At 43.9% G+C, this 21,441-nt stretch overlaps 1 protein-coding gene across 2 annotated transcripts in view; it reads right to left on the bottom strand.

Moving 5' to 3' along the window:
* Window positions 1-1,829: 1,829 nt before the first annotated feature.
* The window catches only part of TTC34 (tetratricopeptide repeat domain 34), a 45,553-nt gene continuing 25,941 nt past the window's right edge, over window positions 1,830-21,441 (bottom strand). For both annotated transcript variants that reach the window (XM_032763790.2, XM_032763791.2), the window contains exons 6-8: window positions 15,204-15,474; window positions 13,937-14,151; window positions 1,830-3,570 (exon numbers count right to left, since the gene is read on the bottom strand). In XM_032763790.2, coding sequence (XP_032619681.1) covers window positions 3,049-3,570; window positions 13,937-14,151; window positions 15,204-15,474 — 1,008 coding nt within the window. In that variant the 3' untranslated portion in view covers window positions 1,830-3,048. The remainder of the gene's footprint in view (window positions 3,571-13,936; window positions 14,152-15,203; window positions 15,475-21,441) is intronic.

The following is a 21,441-nucleotide window of genomic DNA, read 5'->3' as shown; positions in this document are numbered from 1 at the left end:
TCTGCTGAGGCCCCGTTTTCATGCTTCTCAACAGCCATGAGGATGAAATATTTACATAAAAAATGCAAGCTGAGATTCACGTGGCACTGGGAGCTGGAGCTTTAAGGGAAAACACCAATTATTGTGAGGCTCGTAATAAAATTGTGAGGGTTGGCAACACACTGCCCTCAGCAGAGGGATCAAGGGCTGAACGAGCTATCTAGTTCTAGAGGTGTGGAGCCCGAGTCTTATACAGGTTTTACACTGGAATTAATCCTGATTTACATCAGTGATAACCAAGGGAAAAAATCTGACCTGTGGGCTCTCAGAATGAAGTTAATATAGGCAGGGCCGGCTCTAGCAATTTCACTGCCCCAAGCACGGTGGCACACCACGGGGGGCGCTTTGCCGCTCGCCGGTCCTGCGGCTCTGGCGGACCTCCCCCAGGCGCTCCTGTGGAGGGTCCGATGGTCCCGCGGCTCTGATGGAGCTACCGCAGGCTTGTCTGCGGGAGGTCCACCGGAGCCACCGGACCAGCGGATCGTCCTCAGGCACGCCTGCGGCAGGTCCACTGGAGTTTCCTGCTGCCCTTCCAGCAACCGGCAGAGCGCCCCTCGCGGCGTGCCGCCCCAAGCATGCGCTTGGCACGCTGTGGCCTGGAGCCAGCCCTGAATACAGGCTAGGGAAACTTGGATACCTGTGTATGGCTTTTGGAGAGGCCTCAAGGCCTTCATTCTTTAGGGATGCCTATGTGGCACCTTCACCAACATTAAATTGTCTTTACAAGCAGTGAATTACAAGCAACAGGGAACATACACAGTGTGATTGGACAGCAGCCCTGCAAATGCCATGAAAAGCGCAAACTTGCTAAAGAGAGAAGCGATCGGCTGACTAACACCACTTGTTCAGCACAGAAACAGCAATTAAGAGAGGACACGGTAACAGGAAAACTGATGTCAGGAGGCTGTGATGTGACTCATTAGTTCAGTGAATCCAAACAACAGCAGCAAACCAATTCCTCCCAAATAATCCCCAAAATGATATGCTGTAAACTTCTTAATGGTGGTTTTACTGCAGAAGAAAAATCAGTATTCTCTGCAAGCCAGGCTATTCCTTTCAGCCTGCAAGTGTAGCCACCATTAGTCTAAAATATATAATTTCATGCTTGGGAAGAAGCTGTTCCATGGCTTTTTGATGCCAATCAGGAGGAATAATTACTTATCAGTGTCTCCAGCAGTGAATTCATAGGAAACTTTCTTGACCTTGAAAAGGAAAAGAAACCCAAACCAACCCTCCTTGTGCTCTGAAGGTAGAAAAAATAGTTATGTCAAAAGGTTACAGTCACGTTCCCTGGCTGCTGGGTTGGTTCCATGGGAGTTGGATGCGGTTTTATTCTGGAATATTGTCATTCAGTAAACAATGTAAACTCATCACAAAAGGGGTGAATTTGTTCTGATCGCCTTCTAACCTAAATCAAAATAGGAAAGCAACTAGCTTGTTTTCCAGGATGGCTTTGAAGTTTGTTTACAACAGCAGATTTTTATCCCGCCCACCCCATAATTATATTTTCCCATTTCATGGACTCATTGGTATCGGAGATGGAACACACCACCTGGAGTCACTGGTTACACCAATGCAAAGTGATTATAAAGCACTGGTATTCTGGGCCCCATGTGCCATTGCTCTGCACTTTGTGCACTCAGTCTAGATCCAAAATGGATGCCGACTGGAAAGGTTTTTGTCTGGTTCATTCCCCAGCCAATGCACCATTCTCTGCACTATGTTTTCTATTTGATCCAGTAGAATTCCACCAGCCTGTTGGGTCTTGTCTCTTAGACTGCAAGCTCTTTGGTGCAAGGGTTGTCATTTGCTATACAATTGTACAGCCCCTAGCACAGCATGGCCCTGACCTGATTGCCCTCTAGGGAATACCACTATATAAATGTTATATAAGGATAACCTGAGGCTATGGGTCTGTATCAGGGGTGGGCCAACTATGGACCGGGGGCTGGATCTGGCCCTTCAGATGTTTAAATCCAGCCCTTGAGCTCCGACAGGGAGTGGGGTCCGGGGCTTGCCCTGCTCCACACGTGCCACGGGTTTGTGTGGCTCCCAGAAGCAGTGGCATGTCCCCACTCTGGCTCCTATGTGTAAGGGCAGCCAGAGGGCTCCACACACTGTCCCTGCCTCAAGTGCTGCCCTCGCAGCTCCCATTGGCCAGGAACCATGACCATTCATGGCTCGCCATACAATTTCCATGCCCAGATGTGGCCTTTGGGCCAAAAAGTTTGCCCACTCCAGTCTGTATATTGAGCTCTTTCTATGATTTTCCTGTGAATCAATGAATAAGGTATATTTTTTAATCACTTATTTTAAATCTTCCTTGTCTCTTTAGCCTACGAGCTATTGTCTCTATAAAGCATTTGTGGTCTGCTTGGTAAAGGTGCTGAGTGTTCACAAACGCATATGTGGAGCTCTCCTTATCTCAGGATTGGGTTATTGTCAACACTGAATACCAATGATAAACAGCAAATGCATAGCAAATGTCTTATTTGTTGCAACAGTCATAATGCTTCCATTTGACATGTACAGCACAGGACCCCTTGAGACAGCTAAAGAATTTTAAAGGTACAGAAAAGAATAGCAGTCAATAGCATTAATACAGTAATTATTCACAAACATTGCACAGCCATTTAGAATGTCCCTTCAATCTGATAGAAGACTATGTGTTAGCCAGAATTAATTTTTAGATTATCTTAAATGTTAATAAAATTGTGAAAAATAATTGAAAAAGATACTGGATATTGAAGTTTGCACTCCTTGACCTTCCTTTACTTGAATTTCTTGGTCAGTTTTGCTCTAATGTTTGTAACTTGTTGCACTGAATCCCTTGATTTTGCTGTACACAGTACAGAGCTCATATTGTGCCATGCAATGCACAGTGTGTATATACAAGATACTTGGAACATTAATTGGATGGTGCTGTATATGGTAAACTTCTAACCCTCTCCTTTGTTCTCACATAAACAAAACCCATAACCAATGGATCCTTGGGCAAAACCGAACAGATTAATGAACGCTGCACCCAGATGCCTCTCGTTTAATTCTTGTTTTTAGTTTCTTGAGTTCATTATTGTTTGTGTCAATTATGAGACCATAAGCCACAGTTTTCCAGGCCTCTTCGTAACGGGGAATTTCAAAATAATGTTGTGCAATTTGGTGAAATGTTTGGGCCAAAATTTTCCTACCGGGGCCGTTAGTGATGCCGCACAAGGCCAGGGACTGGTCTAGTTGCAATGCCTGAATGTATTGTTTAACTGCAGCTTCTACATCTGCAAGTGATAAGAGTATCTGACCCTTTGAGCAGTGATCCTCCACTTGAGCTCTTAGGCCATGAGACTCGTGTTTCTGGATCACCTTGTCCACGTCCTTTAAAGCCTGGCCATATTCCTTCAGGTGCATTAGGCAGGCAGCACGTTGCCGAAGGTAGCGTGGATTATTGTTGCTTGTTAAGATGGCCAGTGAGTAATAATTTAGAGCCGTCTCATAGTGATGGTCCTTAATCAATGCATTTCCTTCCTGGGCGGCTACCTATGGATAGAGAAAGTGCTGGGTAATTATTCCTTTAAAAATGAGCCAGACAAATAGTATTTCAGCTACTGTGCACATCCATCCATCTGTTTAGTCTGTGTATGCTGTGTTGTTTCCTCTCTTTAATACGTTTATGGCTGAAGTTCTGTTTACTGCCTTTGATAGAGTCTGTTCTACACATGACTTAGTCTCTGCACGAAGGCTTTTCTCCTGAGCGCTTTCAGTGCTGACCCATTTCTCAGTCCCATTGATACTATCCCTAACTTTAAGCATGTGAGCATTCCCAATGAATGCAGTGAGTTACTCATAGGCTTAATTTAGGCATCGTGCTGAATCAGGGCTTTAGAGTCTGCTAGCTTCTTTGTTAGCTTTGTACATCACAGTCCTTTGAGCCATATCTCCTCCGTAAGGCCTTGATTCACAAAAAAAAGTATTTAAACACTTTCTTAACTACATCCCTATTCATTTAAGCACTCAAGCCAGTCTTAAAGGCAAACACCAGATGCACATGGGCTGGGAGAGAACATGGGTATAATCATATTCAAATATCAGCCTGGAAGTCCCAATCATATTCAAATGTAAACTTGAAAGGAATTTTGGTCTTGGCAGCCATTCTACTATGGAACAAGGTCAGCTGCCTGCTCAGCACAACCATGGACGTCACTCTGCAGGACCCTGCCTGTTCCCCTCTTCAGAGCCCCTTAATAACTCAGTCCAGAGGGAAGTTAAACATTTCTCTCCTGGGGTCTCGTTTCTTTTTCCTTTCACCTGACCTTCCCGGCCCCAACCCCAGTTCAGTGTCTCTGTCCCCTCCAGTGGGAGTCCTGAGCCCTTCTTCCCAGAGCTGGGCCCTTAGCAACAGTTACTCCCAGGCACTTCCAGGCTGGAGTTCAGCCTCCTGGCTCTGACTTCCCAACTCCCCTGGTGTCAGTATCTTCCCTGCAGGAGCCTTTCTGCAATTTCCTGAACTCCCCCTCTCCCCCCATCTTCCTGCTGCCCTTTACAGGGGAATTGCTTAATCCTCCATCAGGCCCCATCAAGGTGGAGCACAGATGGGCTGAAGCTCTTCTTTCTGTGATGAGGGTTGGCTGGCCACTGGCCTTCAGCACTTAAGGGGAAGCCACCTCGCTACCCCCTAAAACAAACCTCTACAGAGCGTGTGTTACTAAAGAGGTTAAATGATGCATTATTTTCATCCAGGTTGTCAAAGCGCTTTGCTTTTCTGTGCCTTGTTTACCCATCTGTAAAGCAGGAACAACACTGACCAGTGTCACATGGTATAGAGGTTTGTTCACATTTGTAAAGGTGCTCAGTGTCTTTCTTACAAAACTAGACCAGAAAGTCCCTCATGCAAAAGTCCTATAGAGTATGATGGAAAAGGACCACATTAGATTTATAGAAATTGTTGCAAACCATAGAATTGAACAGAGCACAGTAATTTTTCCATGGGTTTTTTGACTGCTTTTATAGAATCGATAGCAAGGGACATTTTTGTGCATGTTAAAGTCTATAGGATGCTGGGAGAAAAAATAAACTACCGAAAAGTCGTAATGTTCCATTATACGGTGGACTTTCTCATCAGGGCTAGATTGACTTCAGAGGTCTTGCCCATCTCTAACTTCAAAGATTCTATGGAAAGACTAATTAATAATATGTAAAAATGGACCCAGATTTGCAGTTCTTGATCATTAGAGAAAATTATTAAAAATGTCAGGATATGTCCATAGTGGAACAAGTCTTGGAGCCCAGCTCAGCTGACTTGGGCACATGTGGCTTGTGCTATGGGGCTAAAATTAATGGTATAGACATTCCTGCTTGGGCTGTGGAACTGGCCCGGGGGGGTGGGTCTTGGAGCCCAGGCTCTAACCCAACCGGGAACATCTACACTGCAATTTTTGGTGAGCCTGGGTCAGTTCGCCCAGGCTCTGAGATTTACTGCCACCGGGTTGCTGGTTTTTTTTGGAATGTAGACACACCTTCAGTTTTGTTCCCTAGAGGTGTCATGCATGATTTTCAAGGATTCTAACAGGTTGTGTCCATGTAATCTTTCCAGGAAAGTGTCTTAATTCTCTTCATTCTCAGATGGGCTTTTGGTGGTTACTGTGAGCTGTTTGTCACCCTCGGTTGATAACGATAATTACCTACTTGATATTTTCTTCCTGCCCCTTGGCTAAGACACTTTCCTGGAGTCTCTGTCTACAGTAGGAGGACTAAGGGTCTGTAAACCTCTTGTGAGGGCTGTTCCGTGGGAGTGCTGAAAAGGTTAGCCTGGGATTCAGTGAATTTCACAGACTGTATTCCAAATATCTACTGATAAACCTATGTTTTCATTTGGGAAGAACGTGAGCTTAGTTACTTTGGTTTTTGGTAAAATTTCCAATGGCATTTGATAACTAAGAAGCCTATTAAAGGAAAAGCGTCTGGAAATGTAGTCTTGTATCTCTAATTCTATTATTAGTTTAAATCCAATCTGGCTTGGTCATAGGCATTGACTTTCTAATGTGGCGGGGTGCTCCCCCCGGCTCTGCCCCAGGCCCCGCCCCCACTCCACCCGTTACCGCAAGGGCCCCCTGCCCTGTCTCTTCCTACCCTGTTCTGCCCCCTCCCCTGAGCACGATTCCCCGCTTCTTCTCCCTCCCACTCCCCAGCGCTTCCTGCAGGTCGTGGAACAGCTGATGGCAGCGGGCATGAGGTGCTGGGGGACAGTGGAAGGCGCTGATGTGCATGTGGGGGCTGCTGGTGGGTGTTCAGCACCCACCATTTTTTTTTCTGTGGGAGCACCCTCGGAGTCAGCGTCTGTGGGCCTGGTGGTGACCACAAACTGTTACCTAAGCTATATGGAGAGACATCTTTCCACTGGTGAAATGATGAGCTACATGCCTATGTATCCATTTGGTTGTGGGAGCAGTGAGGGTTGTGCAGTTTTGCAAGTTTTCTCCAGGGACAAGAATGTTGTTACCCAAAAGAATCAGGGTCTAATGGGTATGATGCTGTACAAACAAAATCAATAGGCACTTTGCCACTGACTTCAGTGAATGCAGAATCAGGCCCTATTTTGGGGCTGTGGACTTTTGCTACTTCTTTCTCAGTGTGTTCCTTCTGAAGTCCAGTTTCCTCCTTTTAAACTACTATGTGCAGAAATGAAAGCCCTTTAATGGAGGAAATGAACCATGAAATGCAGACAGAGCTGTATCTTGATGGAAACAATTTGCTCTTCTCTGTTTAAAGTGTGGTTCTGCTCTGAAAGATGACTGTATACAAATTACTCCCTTTTAGTCAATTGCTCTGTGCCTTAGGTGTAGACAGAGTTGTCTGCTCTCAGATTAGGGATAATAAAAAAAATGTGCTTCTGGTCACAGTGCAGAGCCAGCCCAGCAGTAGAATGAGCTGAATTATTATCTGATTCACACACCCTCAACAGGTGGAAGCCCAGCTGGAAGGCCAAATTCTAGCTTCTTTCACACATTGAAGATAATGGGGCTGCACAGATTCAACTGAGGATAAAATCCGATTGGCAGAATCTCTGTCACGAGTGATGATGCATGAAGCAGAAAAACCCTTGACTCTTAGATCCTCGGTTGCATTTTAAGTCAGGTGGTGAGAAACCCCTTCAACACGCCAAACAAAGGGTCATTAAGAGATGATTAACGTGCACGCTCATCAAGCCACATTTACGTTGTCACTTTTGGGACAGCTCCAGCAAGACAGAGAACAAACAGATCTTCTGAAACTGTTTGGATTTTGCTGTTTTCACTCTTGGATGGTTTGCGTAAAATTATTTAAGTAGTTCCTGCAGCAAAGAATCCTGTGGCACTAATTATTTAAGTAGTTCCTGTGCATTATGTCCCTGTCATAGTTTCAGGGCAACTGCGCCGGTACTCCTCCTCCATGGTCCATCAAGGGCACTCCCTTTAGGCATCCAGCTCTCGGCAACGTCACACTCCGTCCTGACCAGAGATTTTAAGTCTACACAGCTGCCTGTCTTGCACTTTGTTATCCCCAGCAAGCCAGCCTTTCTGAAAAAGCCAGCATCTTCACTTTGCTTTCTCTCCCAGGGCAATGGCCAGTGTGTCACCTGCAGTTACAAGTTATCACACAACTCCTTCTAGGCAAGCACATTTATTATGAAGGTAAAAGCGTCATAGAGAAAACATATAAAAGACAATAAAGAACCTATATGCATGCTAAAAACCTTAACAGAGGTCACCCACCAGCTCCAACCTGGGGTTATGGTAGATTTTAGTCCTTCAAAACCAACAATTGGGTTTTCCTGGTTGTTACCAATTAATCTAACTTAAATCCAGAACCAGAACAAAGACTGGATAGATCCAGCCATTTCTTTATAGAGCTCAGGCCTTTGACCTTGGCTTTCCTCTAACAGGTAATCAGCAGGCAATGACCCTCTCCACAGAGCATAGCTTCAAACATCTAGGTTTTTGCATAACGGGAGTTGGGGAATTTGTATTCACCTTTCCCCAGGGATTCCCCAGGGAATCCACTTAACACATATTGTCCCCAAAGTATAGTCTTTGGAACTTAATACAATAAGGTTTTGCAAGGATATTGCAGGAAACTGCCATATCTGTCAGAGTACCAATTATGCTGGTGCATTGTTTTCATTCAGCTATCTGTAGTGCTATACCTGAAGCAAAATGTGACAAATAATTCTGAAGCAACCATGTTAAAAACACAAAGGGGGAAATCTCCATGTAAACTCCCATGTCTTTGTAGCAAAGTTGGAGCTAGACTGAAAAAGAAAGATTCAGGTTTCAGGGAAAGCTGGCCATCTGATGGCTTTGCTAACCATTATTCTTGAACGCAAGTTAGCTATGAGCTCTTGTCAAAAGGAAAAAAAACAACAACAAACAAACAAACAAAAAACCCCACAATCCAACGACACGACTCAGAAGGCTGAAAGAGCCACATCATTTTTCAGGTTCAGAAAGATCAATAAGGAAAGTTCCATTAGAACTATGTGCCTCTAACGCATTTCTCATTATTGCTAATACTAATAAATGAAGCAGTGCTTTGACATGAGGTAGCAGAGGGAATACTTACATTATAAACAACATGATCACAAACGTAAGTCTTAGGCCAGTCTTGGCTAAGAGCATTTAAGCCCTGGATGGCTGGTTTCATTAGTGGCATCATGAATTGAAGCAGATGTTTTAGGCTGAGTCAAAAGACTGGCAGTTGGGGAAAGCATGTAGCCTTGCCAAGTGCTGCTGGTGAGCAAACCTTCCAAACAGTGGAAGATTTCAAAAGTTATGTCACAGCGCCTCTTGATATGATATAATTATTTCTTCAGGGACCTGGTTGTTTTCAGACTGGGCCAAGGTTGGCTGGCTTTGAACATTCCAGACACATGTGGCCCCTCTGGGTGAGGTTGCTTCCTGATGAGTTTCTCTGAAATTTCTATCAATGGCTCCACCTGCAGAATCTTTTGGTGGGAGATGGATTTGCTCACCTGGTCACAGGACTGGGCCCTCTCTTAGGCTCCATTCAAAAAGACTTTAGCTCATATTTAACTGTATGCACCTGCTTAAATCCCATTGGTTTCAAGGTGCTTAAAATTAAGCATGTACTTAAGTACTTTCTTGAACTGAGGTGTTAGGGGAAAAGGAGGTAACAAATGCTGGCCTTCCTTATTCTCTTCCAGCAGCAGTTTTCATTACTTGGTGTGAATTCTAGTGCTAATGGAAGGCTTTTGACTAACAGCTGTGGAAAATGGAGTCCTCTACTCCAGTGGTTCTCAAACTAGGGCCGCTGCTTGTTCAGGGAAAGCCCCTGGCAGGCCAGATTGGTTTGTTTACTGGCCGCGTCTGCAGGTTTGGCTGATCGCAGCTCCCACTGGCTGCAGTTTGCCACTCCAGGCCAATGAGGGCTGCCGGAAGGGTGGCCAGCACGTTCTTCGGCCATTGCCGCTTCCTGCAGCCCCCATTGGCCTGGAGTGGCAAACCACGGCCAGTGCGAGCCACGATCGGCTGAACCTGCGGACATGGCAGGTAAACAAACTGGCCTGGTTCGCCAGGGGCTTTCCCTACACAAGCGGCGGCCCTAGTTTGAGAACCACTGCTCTACTCATCCATAGTATAGATACAGCATAAGCAAACTTGCCTCCCACCCAACATTTACCCACTTCTAGGGTAGTTTTTTTTTTTGTGCACCCAAAAATTCCCTTCTATGGAAAGCACCAGGACAGGGCCTATTAGGAAAGCTTATTTGGGACTTCAGTAGTCTATAAGCCTTGTACTGGTGCTCTGAATTTTACCACCAGTGCATGGCTTTTTTTGAGGACACTGCCAGTTGTGATAGTGATTTTATGTCACATTGACATGGCTCAATCAGTAACTGGGTTGAAACCCCACTGCCTCATTTCACACAGGTTACTGCGCGGGCACTATATGGGCATAACTTCCAATCATTGCCAGCCGGAACTGGATTAGAACTGGTTATTACTCAATGAACCCACTTAAAAGATGCGTCAACATCAGTGGTCAAATCTGAGAGCCTATCAATACTACGTTTCCTGATATGGAACAACTCTCTGCTCCTAATGGTCTAGGCAGAACTCAAGGCCAGTCATTCCTACATTAAGGATGTGGAATTCCATTTATGACCATGCTCGTCAACACTGAGACTCACATGCCTGTACCTAGAAATGCATGACTTGGGGCCAGATCCTCAGCTGCTGTAAATCAGTGGCGCTCCATTGACTTCAATGGATCTGGCCCTAAAGGTGCCAGGTGGTTTATCCGAAAACATGTCAGACCTCTGTTTGCCTATACAATTTAAAGGTTACCAAATGTGACATATTCAGAGCTGTTTTGAAAGCATCTATCCAATATACTGGGTTTTTCTTAGCTGCCAGATTTTAATAGAAGGTCAAGATAGAACCAGGAACCAAAAAACCCCGCAGCATTATGTCAGGAGCATCCTAACAGGACAGAATTTTCCCCTTGAGTGCTAGATCACATTGCCCTAAAAAGCACAGGTCATTTCTTTGAAATACATGTTTGTATAGTTAAGAGACAACGCTTCATCCTTTTAAGGATAAATATTTTCTCAATGACAGAGAAACCACCTATGCACATTTCTGTTGCTGTCTTGAAGACCGTTTCCAGTTGGCTCCAATCTTTATTGATTAACTTTGCACTGAACTTCGTCGAGCAGGAATCAAGTTAAGCTCAATATAGCAGAGGCAACTCCGATTGTTCAGTGAGTTTCTGCTTTGACTCCTTCTGACAGAAAGCAAGTATCCCTGATATTGCTGGATTAAACAAGCTAGTTGGTGGGAAATTACGAATGACTCCCCTCAACCAAACTCACAGGAAGAGTTTGTGAGAACTAAATTATACTATTCTGTTTCCACTGCTGGAATAAACATGATGATCGTGCTCTTGCAAGCTGCCTAGTCTCTAGTTTATTATAACGGAATGGCAGAGGGCCCATTTGAATGTACAATACAGATAAAACACACTAATTAGCAGCCCAGTCTGTACAGCTGCTTCTGAACAAAGACACTTATAGAGCAACCACAGAAAAGGTATGCAGAAAACAGGCAAGTTGCTTTGCAGTCAAGAAACATCTTTCTTTTTTCCCATCACCAACCTGACCTCAACTGTTTAAATGTTTGCATCAGGAAAAATTAGGGTGAGAGCAGACTGCCAACTCCGTATGCAGATAAGCTTCTGTCCTCTTTCAGATTGTTGTTAAGGCCTTTGGCTGAGATTTTCAAAGCAGTTTGGGGCTTTGAATTTCAACAGGACGTATGTGTCAAAATCCCCTAGATTGCTTTGAAAACCAAACCAAAACCTCTGTATTTCCCAGTGACTAGCACTGCTCTCAAAGCCAGTTCTGAGTTTTCCTGCATGCAGCAGTGTGTGGAGTGGGCCAGCATGCTGCCTAACACTGAAAGCCAGTTTCAGATGTTGCTGGAATCACACCAGCTCACAGCAGGGCTCCATTGGGCTCTGAAAGTATTGCTGTGGGGATGCAGTTGCAAATAGCTCAGGGGAGAAACCAACAGCTGGTAACCAGCAACAAATTTTTAACCTCTGACATCAGAAATTGCAGGGTCAGACAGAGCAAGCTCCTTTTCTCTGACCTTCTGGAGTCAAATAAATCTTTCAGTCTCTTAGGCCCAAATGACCTTTCCGCTATTTTCAGACTCCTCAGCAGTGGTATTCCTTCTGTAAATACCTTCTGTAGCGGGAAGGTTTTATTATTTGTAATTACTTTGCTTATTAAGTTTTTAATAAGGCCTTCTTGCTAAGTGTCAGGAGATCTCTTTTCTCCACCCTTTTTCATGCAGATAGCTTTTAATTTGTTTTTAACTTGTTGGACCAGACTCCAGGATAATGCTCACATATTTCTACAGTACCCTTTATCCCCAAACACCTCTGCAATAATACTTTTCCTTCTGAGTAGTTAGAGCAAGGACTGGGGAAGCGGGGTCAGGACTCCTCAGCTCTATTTCCAGCTCTGCTACTGATTCCCTGTGTGACCTTGGGTGACTCACTGAATGGTTCTATGTCTCAGTTTCCCAGTTTATAAACTGGAGGTAACAGTGGAACCAACCCACCAGAGGTTTAGTTAGGATTAACTGATTCATCTCTGTAAAGCACTTTGAGGTCCTCTTTTACTTATATTAGCACAAAGTGTGTCCAATTGTTTCTGTGCTTTTACCAAGAACTCCCTTTCACACATGGGTATTTAAACTACCATGTGTGCCCAACAAGGGTTTACAGGTAAAACACCTGGAAAACAGTCCAGTGGGGATTTCAATTACTGAACCACCTGGGGGTGCCTAGTTCACAAGTTTCATTCTGGACTAATCACTAATAAAAATAATTGCAGCAAGTTGCAATCAAGACAAATGTCCTGTGAAAAGACCTCCAGGTGGCTGAAGTCCAAATGTGGACTCAGTTCCACCATCCATGAGATTACAAACAAAATATTAAGAGAGTCTAGTTTTATTTTTAATAATTCTATCAACTTCCTTCTTTGAAACCAGCCCAGCTGCCTCCTCTCTGGCAGGAGAGAGGAACATTTCAGATTAAATCAGCCACTGGCAAAGGTTTGGTTCCAGACCCATTGCTAAAGCTGCCCACAAAAGGCAGAAAAAAGCGTGTTCTCCTGCTTCTGAAAATTTCATTAGCACCACTGAGTGCCCCAAAAGTCAGGCTGGTTTAAACTGTGCAAAAAGAACATTTTTCTTATCAGCAACACGAAGGAACTCCTGTGCTTTCAGAGCAGTGAGCAGGGATATAGCTATGAGATTCCCATACAGAGTGACCTGGCCACTTGGGGAATTTAGCTGTAAACCTTATCTTCACTGAGAGGCACCTTCTCTTGGGTCTCCACAGAAACACTTGATTGCACCTTTATCATCTTTATATTGTTGATGGTTGCAAATTACTTTTAATATTGCCTAGCTCTTCCCCCAGCAGAGTGAACTTTGTATATTATCCGGAGGAGAGAGGCTTTTTTCATGATAATGGAGCATATCTAGGGACTGGTAAATTAATACTTGTTTACTTATGTCCTCCTGCTGGTTCACTAAAATACATACAAAGTACTCCCCTCAAGATGCATTTAGAGTATCAGAATTGTCCTTGTTGTATAACCCAGGAGAAAGCATAACAATATAGCTTCCCACCAGAGCACACACAAACCACAATCCACAAATTGAATAAAAGGAAGCAAACTGATTCTGATTAGGAAGGAGCATTCTCAGAACACAGAGCTTCTGGGTAATTAGAATTGCAGATGCTCAAGTGAATATTAGTGCTGCTCATAATCAGACTGACCTTCTCCTGGTTTATCACTTTTCAGAATAAGTGATGCCTTGATGCATGCTATACCTTGGGCAATGGTCTTGTAAAATTTCTATTTATTGGTCCATTTCGCCCTCCCACTCATATAGCCCTTGTCACCACAGTATTTGAACTAAACAGGGTTAGGGTTGGTCAACGCTTGAAGTGGAGACTTCCAAGGAATTCCCATGAATTGTGCAGGAAGTGGTGCTGGTGACTCAGTATAAACTGAATCAGGATTACTGATTATACTCAAGCAATAAAAACAGTCATTGGGTTCAAACTGAGACTCAATCTCCCCTCCAGAATCAGGAAGGAGGAGGAAGGCAACTATTCATTCCTCCATTATTTAACCCCCTCTCACTCCTCTGCAAACTTGGCCTTCTGCAAATCACAGGGCTCAGTGCTAACTTACAAAAAAACTCCATATGTTACCCACCATGCTGAGCCTAATTTTGTCTTTTTCCCAAGGCATTAGCAGGTGCACAAGGCTCCCAAAGTGGATCTGTTTATTGTGGCTTTAGAGGAGGCATCAAAGAAAGATGTACCTGAGAGAGGTTCTGTCGTTGCTTAGCATCTAAAAAGTTCAAGAGGAATCCCAGCTCCCCGTGGCCTTTCTCAGCTAAAATGCTCAAGGAGTGAGCAGCCGGCAGCATGTTTCTCCTCTTCATTTGCAGCACAGCAAGTCGAGCGTTGGCAGATTTGTCGGCTATAGCCTGGCCAAATGACCCCTGAAGATGTAGAAGGGCATCCTCATATCTCCCTGTTGGTCAATACCAATAAAGTGACTAATTAACATAAACCCGATCCAGAAAGATACACCAAGGAAACCTACAACAATTACACCAGTGTTACAGCCAAATCACTCTATTATTCTAAGCTGACCTGAGGGTATTGATTTTCACTTTCTACTTGCAATAATGAACTTTTAGACTATGGAAACAGATGTTAAGCATTTGGAGTTCTTTTGTAAGTGAATTGGTTACTATGGAACAACTAACTGAGAATCTGAAACCACGTCCGATTGTCTTGGGTCTTCTAAACATTTCCTTTGTTTTCATCAGTATAAAAATATGTGACTTTCTCCATCAGTTCCCTGTGACTCACTATGATCTGACTCTGATCACGCCAGCTCTAATCTGTTAAGTTTTGGGACTGGAAGGGACCGGGTCTCATCTGTGCTCAGCACTGAGCACCACACTGGCACTAGTCCGATGCTACATAATCCCTCCTTTCAGTGCAGAACTCACTTCAGCTTTAACTATGGAGAGGCCACTGGCCCTTCCATTAGAGTAAATACCAGCGAGCCTGTTCAGTAGTTAGGTTGGAAGGTCTCAAAAGAAGGGCCCCGTCTGAAGTGTAGCTGGTGATGGCTTTGGGGTCAGCACTGGTGATGACCTTGCATGGTGATAATAGGAACCGTACCCATTCCAACGCTCTCTTGGAAGAGATATAACACTGAGGTCATGCCCACTGAAGATGTCATAGCCGTTTCTCAAAAGGTGGGGTGTTAGCCTCAATGCCCAGTCCCATTCTAGTTTGTGTTATCACCTTCTGCCTCCTTACATTCACCTGCAGTTCCAGGGTGATGAAATATTCTGACATTTCTCTCCTAAACGGTTCTATAGTATGGGTGTGTAACATTTGCTGCCTTCTATCCCCCGAATCTCTACATTCCCACAGTAGGCAAAGTGATTCCTGCATGCTGCATGTGTAAAGTACTTTGGGGGGACACAATGATGCATAGTATCATGGTATCTATACTCAAACTCTTACAGTTAAAATGGCTTGTTGAACAGGAGGAAGAGAACTTACCACCTGCAATTAAGATGTCTGTATATAAGATGTGACATCTTACTTCCTTACTGTTAATTTTAATTAAAGATCCACCAATAACAATGAGATCCTTGAGAGTCTCTTCCTTTGGAAGGTCCTTATCGGCAACAAGTTTGGTTAACACAGTCCTGCAGTGGTCAAGTAGCCACTGAGTGATGAGCACTTGGGCTTCATGCTTTAAAGACAGGATCTCTGGGATTACCACTGCTGCATCCTCTTTGAGGGCTGAAGTCAAATCCTGGACTGCCTCCTACATGGAAAACAAGAGCTAATAATATAATAATAGTAACAATAATCATATAATAATGTGTTAATAATTGGCCCCTCTCTAGTGACCTCTATTCCCAAATCTGACACTGGCACACTGTGGGATCTTGGGCAAGCTGCTTAGTCTTATTGTGCCTTGATTTCCCCATCTGCAATACTGGGATCATACTATTAATAACCTCACAGAGGGGTTCTCAGATTCAATGAACTACTGCTTGTAAAGTGCTTTGAGATCTTCAGATGTGAGGTGCAAGAGAAGGACAAAATGTTATTTCTGAGAAAGGAATAAGCTACGTAACCAGAGCCCTAATTTTGCAACCAAGAGATAGAAGGAATAGAAGTTCTTACTAGTGACCTGCTGAGCTGCTTCCTAAATGGAGCCATCAGCAGTGTGGACTTTGGGTATGTCCACAGTACAACTGGGAGTGTCTCCCCCATCACTAGCCTATGTCCATCTAGCACTAGCAAGGTTTGAGCCAGCACGCTAAAAATAGCAGTGTGGATGTTCCATCTTGGAGTCTCAAGCCTAGGGGTGACGGGGTAAGTCTGCAGTGTAGATATACCCTTAGTGTCTGACATTCTGCTGTGCTCCAGGAGACCTAATAGGTGTGTACATGGGAAAGAACCAGCTAAAATACCTCACCACAGTGTTCAATTCCATTCAATGGGTCAGCTCATTGATCCAATGGCAGTAAAGCCCACCATCTTTAGAGATCTTCTTCACCTCACTCACACTTTGGGTAGACAAGGAGAGAGGAGGAAATACAGCATAACCATGTGACTCAGATGGAGTGTCTGATGACCCCAGATTCATTAGAATTCCAGTCCTGGTACTTTCTCTCTCTCTCTCTCGCTCCATCTCCCAAATCTCACTCTGACTCCAAACAGACACCCCCGCCGCCCCCATTCCCACCACGAGGAGAGATATAGTAGAGAACAAGGGGAACGAGTAGCAAGGAGCTTATTCCTCTGGTAGGCTGGAATGGATTGTTACTCCACCATGCAGTCCATTAGAAAAACACTGTTTGAAAAGTTTAATTAGATTGAACAAGACCATTACAGTTCACTTTTATGCTCCTTTAAAAAAAAATTCCAAAGCCAAAATGGTATTTAATTAAAGCTTTTTAAATTAGTTTGTAAACCAAAGAAACAAATGCCTTCCATTTCAATAACCCATTCAATAAGTAATCTGACTGGCAAAATTAAAGCCAATTGCTTATTGTGATGTGCCTGCTATCTCGAAAAGCAGGCAAGCAAGCAATCATGGGACTATCATTAGGATCCACTGGGGGCCTCTTATGTGGAATATTTTGCATTTAAAGGCCAATTAATAATAACATTTTCTATATCAATTCTGTTTAATATTCACATAGAAGTTTTTGGAAATCACCTTCATAATGGTCTCCTTTGGTAGGATCTGGGAGGGAGTATTTCTCCTCATCACCTCTACACTGTCCTTCATACATTCATGGAATCTGTCTGTAAATGTAACCTAGCTCTGTTAGTCCCAGGACAGAGAATGTCCGAAGTGCTATGTAACGGTACTGGTCCAGCCATTGATCTGTGGGAATGCTGCATGGTGATTCATGCAAGGGACCTGGGAGCTAGGACACTTGGGTTCAAGTTTTGTCCATCACTCACTATCTAACATTGTTATCAAGTCATTTAGTTGTTCTGTGCCTTAGTTTACCCCTTTTGGTATACCAGTAACGTCTGTCTACCCCAGAGGGTTGTTCTGAGGCTTACTAATAGTGTGTCTACACTGAAATAAAAAAACCTATGGCTCTGAGTCTCACACCTCAGGTCAGCTGACTTGGGCTTGTGGGGCTCAGGCCACAGGGTTATCCAACTGCAGTGCAGATGCTTGGGCTGGAGTCCAGGCTTTGAGACCCTCCTCCCTTCCAGGGTCTCAGAGCCTGGGCTCCAGCCCAAGTCCAAACATCTACAATTTTATAGCCCTGCAGCTGAAACCCCATGAGCCTAAGTCAGCTTATATGGGCCAGCCAGGACAGTGCCACAGGTCTTTTATCTCAGTGTAGACATACCTTTAATGTTTTCTAAGGGCTCTACGAATGCAAAGTATTGCTGCCCCTTCTTCTGCTGCAGGAACTGACTGTGATCAGAGTATAAGGCAGATAGCAAACTCAGCTGCTGCTGATCCAGCTCCCTCTCCAAGATCCTGCCTACAGACCCTTGAATGATTAAAGACTAACAGCAAGATAGCATGTCTTCCCAAGACTGAACATTTGCTCGCATGCTATGAAGAAGAACTCAGAAGACCATGTGTAAGCACCTTCTTGTGATGCTTGCCATGACTGTATTATTCCTGTCACAAGTGAAGCTAGTGCACGCCCCAGCTTTAACTAGATTCCTCCATGGCAATTGCACTGCTACACAAATTGTGCCTGTCCTTATCTGTGGCGATTAATGTAGGAAGGCTGGGAATGATGTAGAAATGGACAGTTCCATTTGGCAAGCTTAGCCACCTGCCATACATCCTCTAGCACATTTTAATGAATGATTTCCATGCAGTGTGTCCATATCTGGCATATACACATAAGAGCTCATACCCAGAGCCTGAGAGAATCTTATATAGTATGGGTGAAATTCATTCCTGCATAGGAGGCAAGCACAAGTCCTAAATATCAGTTCAATTAATTAATTAAGTGGGTCATAGGTCTTGCATGGGGCATCTGCATAGGGGTGACTTTAACCCTTTACAATTTTCCTCTGTGCCTATCATTTTGTAAAGCTTTGCAACAGATGCTAAAGATCGCTGGTCTCAGCAAGTAAATAATGTTAGGCCAGCTGTTCTCTACGGCTGCAGGGTTGCCCTCTCATAAAACAGCTTGCTGGCTCAGACCCTTAATATATGTGCTCCTCAAGTGTGAGGCTTTTCCCCCTTTTTGTCTATCCAGCACTGAACATACACTCTGAGCTTTAATAATATTTCTTGCCTAAATTGGAGATGAAATCCACTTGTTCCCCTGCCCCTGGCTTACCTAACGTTCACATGAGCGTTTTGCAAATTGAGTTTTAAAGGAGTTACAACAGTGCAGTGAATATGCACATTTGCTGTTTTATACTCTGAACATTTGGGAAACGGCAGGCTTTTAACAAGCAGTTGAGATGACCACCCAATGGGCTATGAAACATCTTGCTGAAATTGAACGCAGCCCTTCCAAAGACCTTGAAGGGGAAAAGCAGACAGCACATGGAGAATTGGAACAGATTGAGCTCTAAGCAGTACTGCTAGCTAGAAAGCAAGTCCAGGGATTAGTTTCTGAAACTTTCTTATCTTAAAGGCATCTTTTATTTTCTTTCTCTTTCCTCGGCCTCAAGCCCTTAACAAAATCAGTACATGCTGCATCAGGTCCAAGCTTTTATCCAGTAAAGGATCAGATTAGGCAGCTGGTTTCTATTATTTTCCCCAAGCTTTCTTTTACATGGACAGGCACATTCACTGTAACAAACAGCAGTACAGGATTGCTGGTTGCCTATCTCTGTACAGCCACAATTTGTATGGAAAGGGAGCGTAATCTAGTGGTTTGAGCATGAGACTGACAGTCAGGAGTTCTGGCATGGAGTCTCTTCCCCGCTCTCCTGCTGACTTACTTAGTGACCCTCGGGTAAATTACTTAACTTCTCTGCAATTTGGTTTCCCCATCTGTAAAATGGAGGGTTGATTGATTAACCTCTGCAGAACACCTGGAGCTACTGGGATTAAATGCCTTATAAATGCAACGCATCATTACTATTGAATAGGGGTATTGGAGTTGATCATGATATAATTTCTAAATACTTAGGCTGGGACATAATCTGGCCCTATCACAGCCATGCAGGAGAGTAACGGGAAAGTAAAACACCTCCCCCCGGCCTCCCTAGATAGCCATGCTAGCACTCCCCATATCAAGGCTGGGCCATAGGGATGAGGGGATAAAGGGGGGGGCTGCCTTGACCTTTTCTGAGCAGGTAGATGGGGAGGGGCTGAAGGTAGTTGGAATGTGAGTTCCTTTGCCTCCATGTGCCAGGAAATGGAACTGGCAGGGCATGGTGAGGAAGTCAGCTGCACCAGTACAGTGGTGGTGCAAATGATTTCCCCGTGGGAGAAAAAGAGCATCAGGGAAGGAGCTGAGACCGAGTCACATTTACTTCCCAGAACTCTTCCTGAGGTGCTACAGATGTGCACTGCCCCTTGCCCAAAGCATTCAGCAAATGTGCAGTCTCACCCTTCATATCTACAGACCCCTGGGGTTACAGGGCCACAGCTGCAATAAAAACGCTAATGATGTGACTTTAAAATTTCCCACCGATAACCCCTTAGATTACTAACCCTAACAGAGTGGTCAGATTCTAACTGACATAATAGTTTAGCACCCAATTCTACAGCACTTACTGATGTGCCTAGTTCAATTAACTTCTCAGCCTAGAAGTATGCTTCTGGATATAAATCACAAGAAATAAGTTTCATAAAGAGTCAGTAAATATTCATTTGAGGGCTGCAGGTCTGTTTAGTTCCTATTTGCATTTCACTCCTGTTGCACAATTAAATTAAGACTACTCAGTTTCACACTTGTTTACAAGATTCTAGTCATTTTCACTTTCTAGTTCTGGCACTCTGAGGCTGGTGCAATTTTTGGGTTGCAAACTTACAAGGGAATGCGTGATCTATTAAAATATGTTCACTGTCTTTTTTTTTTTAAAAGAAGAGAACATTACGGTTGGTATTCTTTGTTTAAACCCACCCCAAACCTCTTACATTTTACTGAAATGTTTGAGTATGACTGAAAAAGGTATAGTCACAAGCCATCAACAGTGACAATATTTTTAAAATAGTCATTTGGAAGAAGGGCGAGTTGTTATAAATGAGGCATCTTTCTTCTAATAGAGAAAACAAAAACAAAAACAAATCAAGAGACAGTTCCTGACTTGATATGAATGCTTTGAATCAAAAGCAGGAGGGTCTGTCTATATGAAAGTCTATGATGTTGGTCCACGTATCTGGTTTTTACTTGTTTACTCTCATCAGTTTAATGAATAAACCACAGATCATACAGCTTCAAGCACGTCCTCATCTCATTCTATTAGTGTCTCTGTATAAGACACTGATCAGTTTCCATCTTTCCAGGAAGTGGCCCTGATCCTATAATGAATCCCATCTCCTAGGCTTCCTGTAACGTCCTTAACCACGTCATAATGGTGGAGTTCCCTTGCACAGTTGAAATACTGGTATGAGTACAGGCTGTAATAGTCTGTATCTTGAACTTGTATCTTTCTTTGTTAATACTCAGAAAAGAAGAGCAGATGTCTCCCAAAACACAACGAATGGATTTTCCGTAAAATTGAATCACAGAGCTATATTGCATTTTGTTAGCAATTTGTCTCCAATAGCTGGCATTTGCCCAACGTATGGGCATGGTGTCTTGCCTGAGCATATCTCCTTCAAGGAAAATTTGCATCGATGGTGTTACAGCTGGACCAAGCAGGGAAGGAGACAGACATAGACACAGAGAGAGCTAAGAGAAACACAACTTCCTATTGTCCTCCTTTGTTGTTCTAACTGCAAAACACAGTTGCCAACTTTCATGTGGGAAATAAGCACCTCGACTTTCACAATAAGCCAAAAATCAAGCTAATCCTATTTCAAAAGAAGGCCCAAACAAGCCAATCCCTAAGAACCCCAACACTCTATATGACTAGATCCCCCTGGCATGCAGTCGGGGACTGTGGTGGCCTTGCTGTGCACCCCTGACTCTCGCTCCCCCTTGTTCCTGCTTGCCCCTGCTTGCTGGAGCCGATTAAAAAAAAAGCAACAAGCTGCAACAAGCCCAAAACTAGCCAACAAGTAATTCACAAGACAATTAAGCCAAAAACAAGCCCAATTTCTGTGGTTTTTCCAAAGGTTTGGCATGTCTGCTGCAAAACTGAAATCAACACAAAAATGAGGCTG

This window comes from Chelonoidis abingdonii, chromosome 23 (genome assembly GCF_003597395.2).
Source record: "Chelonoidis abingdonii isolate Lonesome George chromosome 23, CheloAbing_2.0, whole genome shotgun sequence".
Classification (NCBI taxonomy): domain Eukaryota; kingdom Metazoa; phylum Chordata; order Testudines; family Testudinidae; genus Chelonoidis; species Chelonoidis abingdonii.
The sequence above is the reverse complement of the archived record's forward strand: the minus strand, read 5'-3'. Positions and strand labels throughout refer to the sequence as shown.